The sequence below is a fragment of the Crinia signifera genome, chromosome 6 (genome assembly GCF_055691185.1).
Source record: "Crinia signifera chromosome 6, ASM5569118v1, whole genome shotgun sequence".
Lineage (NCBI taxonomy): Eukaryota > Metazoa > Chordata > Amphibia > Anura > Myobatrachidae > Crinia > Crinia signifera.
Window position 1 is genome coordinate 9,033,295 of NC_139222.1, and position 12,388 is coordinate 9,045,682.

Sequence of the window (12,388 nt, forward strand, 5' to 3'; positions counted from 1 at the left end):
ATGCTGTAGATATGGATATTTTCAATAATATACTTTGTAAATGTCAGCTTTTGAGGTCTGTAACTGTCACGTTTCTGAAGACCTGTGTTTAAATGTCCTCCCCATGGACATATTGATCGACAGCCAGAAGGACGTGTGAAAAAAGGTCAACACATGGAAACGGACGACGACATGGAAAGTTTGACATGAAGAAAAGGTTGACTGATTTTTTTTTTTTTGGGGGGGGTGTCTATGTCTACATGGACACCAGAGCGGCAGCGCGTCATCTCTGGGGGCAGGGGAGGAGGCAGGGCTGACGCTCCTTCCCCTCTATAGTGTGAAAGGGAACTAGGTCAAGCCCGTTTTACACTGCCCAGCAACCTTCTTTTAACCTGGGTTGGTTTGCTGGACCCGGGTATTTTCAAATGGTCCCTTCACACCGCACAGTGACCCGGGTCGACCTGGGTGATTTGTGCGACGTGAAAGGAGTCTAAGTCTTCTTGCAGCCTGAAACAAGAGGGTGTATATTCTTCAAATAAAACACTCTACCGGTTCCTTCCTGTATCTGTTCCAATCCACAAAGCAGGACACAAGGGTGCCGGGAGGAGGAGAACACAAGGGTGCCGGGAGGAGGAGAACACAAGGGTGCCGGGAGGAGGAGAACACAAGGGTGCCGGGAGGAGGAGAACACAAGGGTGCCGGGAGGAGGAGAACACAAGGGTGCCGGGAGGAGGAGAACACAAGGGTGCCGGGAGGAGGAGAACACAAGGGTGCCGGGGGGAGGAGAACACAAGGGTGCCGGGGGGAGGAGGTGTGAAGATACGGGGTTCTTCAATCACTCAGACACCAAGCAGATGAAACCAAAATATGGTTTATTTTTATCACAGCACACACATGTAGATGAAGACAGGAAAAAGATTCAAATGGTAGCATAAAAACATCCGGGTAGCAAAGTCCTTGTAGCATCTGTTCCAAAGCACAAAACTATCACTTATTCCACACAGCAGTGATAGCAGATAAGTCCACACGATACCTAGACAGAGCATAACCTCTTAGTCCAGGACAGTCCATCAAAATCTCCCTCCTGGCTTGTGTGCCAGTCATTTTAAAAAACTTCTAAATTCCCACGCGTCTCCATACCATCAGTGGGCTTGCACTCGATCTCGATTGGTGGATTCAAGAGTCAGACACATCCCCCCCCAGGTAATATCCAGCTGGCCATCTGCTGCAGCCCCCCTGCTGGGTCGGTTCCAGTAAGTCTGCTAGTGACCAGAGATATGCAAGGGAGTATCAATACAAGATACAAAACACAGTCTGATTACATTATGTCCTGATTACCCCCTGTGAACATTTCCTGTTGATAGCAGGGGAATTGGATCACCCCCTGTGAAGATTGTCCCTCAGCTACCACCCTCCTGTGATAGCAGGAACAAAAGTATGGTAATTGGACATAACCTTTTGGTGAATTCTTTCCTGGGTATTTCCTGTCAGACCATATTAGGGCAAGAGCGATCTGATCTGGAAATACACGCAGCTATGGGGAATATAGACATATATGGAGAACAAGAGGGTACCGACGGACTAAAAAGTACATTAATCACTACACCTACTAAAATATAATAATTACAGTCTTACGGTCAGTTTGCTAACCTCACATTCCTTCCCCTACTATTTTTTTTTTTTTTTTTTTTTATTCAGTAATTTTTATTGAATTTTTCAAAAAAAAAAAAAAAACATTCAACAAAACACCCAAATAAGAAGACATGTCAATAGATACATGGTATAAGACCAGATTACACGCAGTTATTGAAATCATGTAAAACAGTATTAATCACAATTCCTGAACTATTTCTGGCACTGAATTGCCCGAAGGCGCCATTCGGGCAGCTGCCAAACATATAAAAGCAGGAATATCTAAGTGACAATCTTAGCATAGTGTACTATACAAAATCGCTTAACATAAATAGTTATCCGAATGAGCATATACCAAGCAGAATGTGGTAACACAATGAGCTATGGACAGTGACATGTCTATCTTTAAATAAAATAAATTCCCTTAAACACAAAACAAAATACCTCCCCATAATCCCAAATCAAACCTACCACAAAACCCCCCACCCTGTACAACCCACCCCCAACTTAGGCGTACCTGGATCCCTGAAAAATAACTACCCCTACCCCTCTACTACTATAAATTATATGGGAAAGCAAGTTAGCGGCCCTTAGCTACATAGCTAACCTAGCCAAAACAAAAACTACCATACCTCACCCATTTTACCCACCCCACTAACCCACTATACTCCCTACTAACTAATTAGCTAACTAAACCCCTCCCCCACCCCCAGAAACGCAGGATACTGACAGAGTGACTGGCAGGGGCGGAGAAAATAGGATACTTTTTATTTTATTTTATTTCAAGACCACTTGCGGGTACGGATTGCAAAGAGTCCAGGAAAGTGTGCAAGAAAAGGAAAAGGAGGGCAAGCCCCCAGTGATCCAGTTACAAAATAGGTAGAACCCCGGGTCAGGATGTGCAAAATCCACCTCCCCCATCCATCAAAGCATATTATTCTGACCACCCTCAAGACCCCGGTCTACTACCAAAGCAATGTCAAACATAAGGTATATTTGGATAATCGAAGCAATATGTGGCATTCAAAATTATATCCTTACCTATAAAATTTAAAACAGGATAGAAATACAGAAGTACAAAAATCTCAGTATAACAAACAAACAGAATGTGCAGTTATATGTCATCAAAGGAGCAGCCAAAAATGGCAAAAGCTCTCTCATCAGAAAGGATTGAAGAAGTTCAGTCCGGCCAGGCTCACCTCCCATGTGAAGCTGCATATATTGCAGTCCCACCATCATATAACCGTAATGGAACAAAACTAGACTTATTCCCACTCTCCCATTAGAAATGGTTAGAACTGCTATTGTAAATGCAATATTGCAAAGGCTGACAGGATAAAGTGTATAAGTATATCTATGAACATGAAAAGGACACAAAACATTAATAGAGGAACAAAATAGAAGTTATGCACTGAGAAAATAGGCATCCTCGATAGGCGCAGTATGTATTGGAAAAAGTTAGTCCGGCCACAGTTCCATGACTTCAGAGATTAGAACCAAGGTACTGGACTCCTCCCATGGTGGTCCAGTATATGAAAATAAACCAGTGACCAAATACAGCAAGAGACGGAATTTCAAGACATCGGAAGGCCATATATTATTAGACATTTTGGGGACCAGAATTGTGGATGTGGCCGCAGGATCATTTACAGAAGCAGGACCATCAGGATATTCATGTAACTGAATAAAAAACCATGGAGTTGCTTTTAGAAGCAGTGGAGAGATGATTACGTGGACCAGGTCTTCTTCCGAGCATATAGCTAGAGGATAGCATCGGGACAGATTCAGCATAAAGCACTTATCCAGGGTCTGATTGGACATAGGAGCTGCAGAGACTGTAATAACAGGGTCTTGAGTTATATCCACCCTATCTCCCTCATCACATATATCATGAAAGCTGGAGGCCGTGAGAACATCCCTCCGCACATCAGTGAGCCTGCTGAGCAGCCTGTCAGTGGAGGCATTTATAGCCTGTAGGAGTAATTGAAGGGAAGCCTTCATATTAATATGCGGAGTAGACAAGCTGGAATGACAAATATGCAGGAATATAAATTGGATGCCGTGGAGGAGCTCTAAGTGATAACGGGGTGGCTAGCACACCCCCAAGTCTGCAAATGAGAACGGCAGCTGCACAGTTTATTGTGTCACTGTATATACAATTCAATTGGCATAAGTGGCAACAGTGATTTTGGCATAAAAAACTGTATGAAGGAATGAAGCTGGAGAGTGCGATCTGGTACAAGGAATGTTCAAGGTCCGCTGGATGGGAGTGTAGTGATTTTATGCCACTACCAGCATGGAGGCAGAGTCATAACTCCAGCAGCACATAGTGCAGGCAGCGCTGCTGAGTAAGTAACATATCGCTGGCAGCCCCAGGCCACAATAGGTACAGTGTGTGTAGTGGCGCCAGTTACTGTGTACTGGAACCTGCCGGACCAAGATGGCTGCTGCCTCTTACCCCACGCTGTGCGGCGGTTCCCCTCCCGACTCTAGGAGTCTTGATGTAGTGCTGCCGGCAGCTGTACAGAGCTGTGTGGCAGGGTGGGAGGTCCACGATAATAAGGACTCGGAGCGCGCCTGGCGGGGATGGCACACAGTCGGCTGGAAATTGTGCTCCACGAGGGGCCGCGGCAAGATGGCGCCCGAGTCAGGCCTCCGCCCGGGAGCTGCAGGATGTCAGACCTCAGAGGTTGACAGCGGGCATCCGTAGAAGTCACCGGAGATGGTAATGATGTTCCAGGCAGCTTCCCCCACCACCAGTAGGCTTTTTAGATAAGCCCAGGTACTCAGGATATGTAAAACAGGATAACTGTAGCGGGGAGCAACGGGAGAAGACGTCTCTTCACATGTCTGCCGAAGCTCCGCCTTCCCCTACTATTTTAGTCCCGGTACCAAGTTGTTCAGGAACCAATAACAACCTGTAGTGGGATGCAGAGCAGAGAATCTGAGGTTTGGATCTACCACCTGAGTCTCACAGAGTGACATCATACCAAACCCATCTTGTAAAAGGCGTCTGGTTTGCAGAAGCAGCAAGGGCAATATCACAATATAAGTTATGCATGTTAACTAACAAGTGAGTTAGCAATCCCCCGTCCTCAAATGTTGGGTACCCCCCCTCTGCAACATCGTAAACTTTCACACCGGGCACACCTATAGGGTGTGCTAATACTTTTGCCTCTGGCACAATGGGGCAGGCAGCAGTTTCCACCTCCCCCTCTTGCCCAAGGAACATCTGCCAAACGGCAGCCCAATATCGGCGCTCTGGCCCTGGCACTTCCGCCACTCTGTCAAGTCCTTCCTCCCTCAAACCCACACTAGGGGCATGGCAAATTTCAGTACAGCATTTGGTCTCAATGCCCAGGGCTGAGAAGGGACCCTCCATCAGGAACAATTCCGCTGGTGGCTGCAGGGCAAGCTGGTCCACGGCCAGTACTACCCCCTCAAAAGCCTGGGTCTCACCTGCCGCTTCCTCTGCGCAGTCCTCAGTCTCCAGGATAACCACCTTCCCCAGCTGAATATGCTGGGCAGCCTGAAGCACGACATCATCTGCGACTGGTATGCTTGTGGCCTGGATGTTGTCGGATACTCCTCTAACCACGGTGATCTCCTCCTGGATGCAGTCCTCATAGATCCCCTGGCAGCAGGTTAATAATTCTGCATCTCCCACCTCAGCAAAAGGGAAGCTGTAGTGCAGCTCCTCCCGGGGTGCCTGGCTCAGAGGCCTCACTTCCTTCACGTTGGGGATAACCTCCCCCTGCAGAGAACACTGAGCAGCTTCCTCCCTAGGATGGGGGAGAAGCAGTTGCAAACGGTGCCTTTCATCACGCCCCCTGCGACACTGATCTTGCCATGCTGGGGTATCCAGGAGCCCGCGATCAATCGCCTCTTCCTCTGCCACCACGAAGCACTCCTCCAGACACTGCAATTGTTCCCACACACTCAACTGTGCACCGAAATGGAGGATCCATGCCCGATAATCAGCAAATGCATTTGTAGGATCTCCCTGATCGTGAAGGATCTGCTGAAGGATTTCCCCGCGAGTGCAGGATCGGATGGGTATACCTCGCAGCTGACATTCTGCTATCAGCTCTTCCATACTCATTTCTTCAAGGGCAGTTAGGGGCCCCCCTGACAACGACCCTTCTCTTGCGGTAACAATTAATTCCATGGCAGACCCCTCGGTTGTCTGCCCAGATTGCAGTAGCCCCCTTCTAGACCTTTCCTCTGGTTCTATCTGGGGCATCAATTTATTCTGGACTTGTCCTTCAGCCTCAGAATATTGTCCTCTTTGTAGCATCTGGGTAACTGTAGCAATCACTTCCTCTGTAAATTCTACAAACTCTGGCTCCCCCAGCAGATTCCACGAGGTGGCCTCACCTTTACAGTGCAGGAATGCATCCCCCAGGTAACACAACTTGTCCTGTATGCTGGATACTCTCCACCCGCTGATCATCTGCTGAGCTTCTTCCCAGTACTCCCAGATATACTGCATTTTTCTGACAATAAATAACAGATCCGGCTTCCCAGCCTGCCGATACACTGAAGAACCTCCATCCCTGAGCTCCTCTGCTACAGGGGTCTTGAGGCATCGATTTTCTTTCCTTGGAAACATTTTCCCTTTCACAGGACTGACACCTGCTCACTTGCTGAACATCACCTTATTGCATTTTCCGTTTCCTTACATATGGTCTGATCCTCTGTTCTCTGTGCTTTCTGTGCTCGATGGTTGGTGTCTGAATGATCCCACTGTCGCTGCCACCAAATGTGAAGATACGGGGTTCTTCAATCACTCAGACACCGAGCAGATGAAACCAAAATATGGTTTATTTTTATAACAGCACACACATGTAGATGAAGACAGGAAAAAGATTCAAATGGTAGCATAAAAACATCCGGGTAGCAAAGTCCTTGTAGCATCCGTTCCAAAGCACAAAACTATCACTTATTCCACACAGCAGTGATAGCAGATAAGTCCACACGATACCTAGACAGAGCATAACCTCTTAGTCCAGGACAGTCCATCAAAATCTCCCTCCTGGCTTGTGTGCCAGTCATTTTAAAAAACTTCTAAATTCCCACGCGTCTCCATACCATCAGTGGGCTTGCACTCGATCTCGATTGGTGGATTCAAGAGTCAGACACATCCCCCCCCAGGTAATATCCAGCTGGCCATCTGCTGCAGCCCCCCTGCTGGGTCGGTTCCAGTAAGTCTGCTAGTGACCAGAGATATGCAAGGGAGTATCAATACAAGATACAAAACACAGTCTGATTACATTATGTCCTGATTACCCCCTGTGAACATTTCCTGTTGATAGCAGGGGAATTGGATCACCCCCTGTGAAGATTGTCCCTCAGCTACCACCCTCCTGTGATAGCAGGAACAAAAGTATGGTAATTGGACATAACCTTTTGGTGAATTCTTTCCTGGGTATTTCCTGTCAGACCATATTAGGGCAAGAGCGATCTGATCTGGAAATACACGCAGCTATGGGGAATATAGACATATATAGAGAACAAGAGGGTACCGACGGACTAAAAAGTACATTAATCACTACACCTACTAAAATATAATAATTACAGTCTTACAGTCAGTTTGCTAACCTCACAGGAGGACACAAGGGTGCCGGGGGGAGGAGGACACTCGGGCGCTGAGGGGGATAACACAAGGGTGTCCCGGGGGGAGGAGGACACGAGGGCGCCAGGGGTAGAAGGACACAGTTGTGCCAGGGGGAGAAGGACACAGGGGCACTGAGAGGGAGGAGGACACAAGGATGCCAGAGGGGGAGAGCACAAGGGCGCCGGGAGGAGGAGGACACAAGGGTGCCAGGGGGTGGAAAACACAAGGGTGCCGGGGGGAGGAGGACACAAGGGTGCCAGGGGTAGAAGGACACAGGGGCGCTGAGAGGGAGAACACAAGGGTGCCGGAGGGAGGAGGACACAAAGCTGCCGGGGGGAGAAGGACACAAGGATGCTGAGGGGGAGAACACAAGGGCGCCGGGAGGAGGAGGACACAAGGGTGCCGGAGGGAGGAGGATACAAGGGTGCCAGAGGGAGGAGGACACAAGGGTGCCAGGGGTAGAAGGACACAGGGGCACTGAGAGGGAGAACACAAGGGTGCCGGAGGGAGGAGGACACAAAGCTGCCGGGGGGAGAAGGACACAAGGATGCTGAGGGGGAGAACACAAGGGCGCTGGGAGGAGGAGGACACAAGGGCGCTGGGAGGAGGAGGACACAAGGGTGCCGGAGGGAGGAGGACACAAAGCTGCCGGGGGGAAGAACACAAAGCTGCTGGGGGGAGAAGGACACAAGGATGCTGAGGGGGAGAACACAAGGGCGCTGGGAGGAGGAGGACACAAGGGTGCCGGAGGGAGGAGAACACATGGGCGCTGAGTGAACATTCTGTAATGTGATGTATCTAAGAACATCAATATACGCAGCTAAAAAATGAATACAGAAAATCCAGTAAAATACCGTCACTAGCACCAAATATGTCACACATAAGGCTGTTGTTGCAGTAAAAATATACAATCTGGGACAGTGACTTGGTTGACACACAAAAAGGGCACCTTAGGTCGACACTGCCATACGGTCAACACAATATCATACCCTCCAACATTTCAAATCCAGAAATCGGTACAACTTCAGAAAAGAGGCGTGGCCACGGGTGAAGGGGCGTGGCCACATCCCATTTCGTATCCTTTTGATGGACAGTTTTTCTTCAGAAAGATTTAGAATTATCCTCTCTGTTTACCAGCACATAATCCAGCAGCATATGCTATCAGCACATACCTGATGCTGCTCCCCTCTCTAGTGCTTCTCCGTGCTGCAGACTCTCCGGCTGCTGCTCTCACACACGCAGCCGCCTGCGGGGAGGGACTGCAAGCACTCAAGCACTGCCTGAACCAAGGACCTGGCGGCTGCACGGCCAATCAGTGAGCTTGGCTGCTGCTGCTCTCACACACGCAGCCGCCTGCGGGGAGGGACTGCAAGCGCTCAAGCGCTGCTTGAACCAAGGACCCGGCGGCAGCACAGCCAATCAGTGACCTTGCACAAGTGATTGACGGCGGCTTAGCCAGTCAGGGCTAGCAACAAAAAAAGATGTAGGGGAGCCGCAGGCGTGTGGCTGCTAAGAGGCCAGATATATACACTGTATGGGCGGCGGCCATTTTGTTGTAGTGTATGGACGGGAATAGAGAGAAAATTCGGTACAATCGGTACAGGGAGATTTAGCCGGTACAGACTACTAAAAAACGGTACTGTACCGGCTAAATCGGTACAGTTGGAGGTTATGCAATATCATGGTGGACATAGGCAAAGTCGACAGTCAAAAGTTTGACATGAGGCTTGTGGCAGTGTCGACCTTTTTTTAGGTGTCAAACTAATCACTGTCAACCATTAGTGGTCAATGTGTAGATCTTGTCTATTCACTGACTGCAAACCATACAGGGACATAGAACACATTACACCCTGTATAACAGTCACTATGTATAATATAGAGATATAGAACAATTTACACCCTGTATATCACCATGTACATAATATTGATATAGTATTTTAAAAACAAGAAACATCCACACATCTGAAACATACTGATATTATTATATCAAATATATAATAGGCTAGATACCGGCGGCCATTTTCTTGTAGTACGCTTAGGAATATTCTGATGGACGGTTATTACTTCTTTAGGATACTGATGTTGTCTTTGTATATTCTAAGGAGATTCAATTTTATACTTTAAGAAAAATGTGGTGGTATAACTATTATCTTATTGTTATTGGTGTGATGCTTTCCTATAGGACAGCGGAGGCCATTTTTATGTAGTCCCGTAGACAGAACATTTTACTTACAATACTATTTCACGTCGGTATCATGTGATGCTACAAAAGGGGCGGGACCATAGAGTCAGTAATAACCTCGTAACGAGTTCATGATCGAGCGCTCAACGCTGCCTGTAACATGTCACAGACAGGGGCGGGGCCATGGAGGCTGGCCGCGCCATATTGTTCATGGTCGTTGTTGCTGGTGAGAAGCTGCTGTTCTGCTCCTGATGTATTGCGTGAGGTCATTTATATGTCACATGTTATTATATAGGGGAGAGGGGACGGTACAGTGATATATGATGGGGATAACACAGCTCCCGGCACACGCTGATATGTGGTATTATTATATAGGGGAGAGGGGACGGTACAGTGATATATGATGGGGATAACACAGCTCCCGGCACACGCTGATATGTGGTATTATTATATAGGGGAGGGGACGGTACAGAGATATATGATGGGGATAACACAGCTCCCGGCACACACTGATATGTGGTATTATTATATAGGGGAGAGGGGACGGTACAGCGATATATGATGGGGAATAACACAGCTCCCGGCACACGCTGATATGTGGTATTATATAGGGGAGAGGGGACGGTACAGTGATATATGATGGGGATAACACAGCTCCCGGCACACACTGATATGTGGTGTTATTATATAGGGGAGAGGGGACGGTACAGCGATATATGATGGGGATAACGCAGCTCCCGGCACACGCTGATATGTGGTATTATATATAGGGGAGAGGGGACGGTACAGTGATATATGATGGGGATAACACAGCTCCCGGCACACGCTGATATGTGGTATTATTATATAGGGGAGAGGGGACGGTACAGTGATATATGATGGGGATAACACAGCTCCCGGCACACGCTGATATGTGGTATTATTATATAGGGGAGAGGGGACGGTACAGCGATATATGATGGGGATAACGCAGCTCCCGGCACACGCTGATATGTGGTATTATTATATAGGGGAGAGGGGACGGTACAGCGATATATGATGGGGGATAACACAGCTCCCGGCACACGCTGATATGTGGTGTTATTATATAGGGGAGAGGGGACAGTACAGCGATATATGATGGGGATAACACAGCTCCCGGCACACGCTGATATGTGGTATTATTATATAGGGGAGAGGGGACGGTACAGCGATATATGATGGGGATAACAAAGCTCCCGGCACACGCTGATATGTGGTATTATTATATAGGGGAGAGGGGACGGTACAGTGATATATGATGGGGATAACACAGCTCCCGGCACACGCTGATATGTGGTATTATTATATAGGGGAGAGGGGACGGTACAGCGATATATGATGGGGATAACACAGCTCCCGGCACACGCTGATATGTGGTGTTATTATATAGGGGAGAGGGGACGGTACAGCGATATATGATGGGGATAACACAGCTCCCGGCACACGCTGATATGTGGTGTTATTATATAGGGGAGAGGGGACGGTACAGTGCTATATGATGGGGATAACACAGCTCCCGGCACACGCTGATATGTGGTGTTATTATATAGGGGAGAGGGGACGGTACAGCGCTATATGATGGGGATAACACAGCTCCCGGCACACGCTGATATGTGGTATTATTACATAGGGGAGAGGGGACCGTACAGCGATATATGATGGGGATAACGCAGCTCCCGGCACACGCTGATATGTGGTATTATTATATAGGGGAGAGGGGACGGTACAGCGATATATGATGGGGAATAACACAGCTCCCGGCACACGCTGATATGTGGTATTATATAGGGGAGAGGGGACGGTACAGTGATATATGATGGGGATAACACAGCTCCCGGCACACACTGATATGTGGTGTTATTATATAGGGGAGAGGGGACGGTACAGCGATATATGATGGGGATAACGCAGCTCCCGGCACACGCTGATATGTGGTATTATATATAGGGGAGAGGGGACGGTACAGTGATATATGATGGGGATAACACAGCTCCCGGCACACGCTGATATGTGGTATTATTATATAGGGGAGAGGGGACGGTACAGTGATATATGATGGGGATAACACAGCTCCCGGCACACGCTGATATGTGGTATTATTATATAGGGGAGAGGGGACGGTACAGCGATATATGATGGGGATAACGCAGCTCCCGGCACACGCTGATATGTGGTATTATTATATAGGGGAGAGGGGACGGTACAGCGATATATGATGGGGGATAACACAGCTCCCGGCACACGCTGATATGTGGTGTTATTATATAGGGGAGAGGGGACGGTACAGCGATATATGATGGGGATAACACAGCTCCCGGCACACGCTGATATGTGGTATTATTATATAGGGGAGAGGGGACGGTACAGCGATATATGATGGGGATAACAAAGCTCCCGGCACACGCTGATATGTGGTATTATTATATAGGGGAGAGGGGACGGTACAGTGATATATGATGGGGATAACACAGCTCCCGGCACACGCTGATATGTGGTATTATTATATAGGGGAGAGGGGACGGTACAGCGATATATGATGGGGATAACACAGCTCCCGGCACACGCTGATATGTGGTGTTATTATATAGGGGAGAGGGGACGGTACAGCGATATATGATGGGGATAACACAGCTCCCGGCACACGCTGATATGTGGTGTTATTATATAGGGGAGAGGGGACGGTACAGTGCTATATGATGGGGATAACACAGCTCCCGGCACACGCTGATATGTGGTGTTATTATATAGGGGAGAGGGGACGGTACAGCGCTATATGATGGGGATAACACAGCTCCCGGCACACGCTGATATGTGGTATTATTACATAGGGGAGAGGGGACCGTACAGCGATATATGATGGGGATAACGCAGCTCCCGGCACACGCTGATATGTGGTATTATTATATAGGGGAGAGGGGACGGTACAGCGATATATGATGGGGATAACACAGCTCCCG

General features: G+C 48.3%; 1 protein-coding gene across 1 annotated transcript in view; it reads left to right on the top strand.

The window, feature by feature from the left end:
• Positions 1 to 9,522: 9,522 nt before the first annotated feature.
• Positions 9,523 to 12,388, top strand: part of LOC146007421 (uncharacterized) — a 44,962-nt gene continuing 42,096 nt past the window's right edge. The window contains exon 1 of the mRNA XM_083145771.1: positions 9,523 to 9,675. Within this exon, the coding sequence (XP_083001897.1) occupies positions 9,571 to 9,675 (105 nt within the window). The 5' untranslated portion in view covers positions 9,523 to 9,570. The remainder of the gene's footprint in view (positions 9,676 to 12,388) is intronic.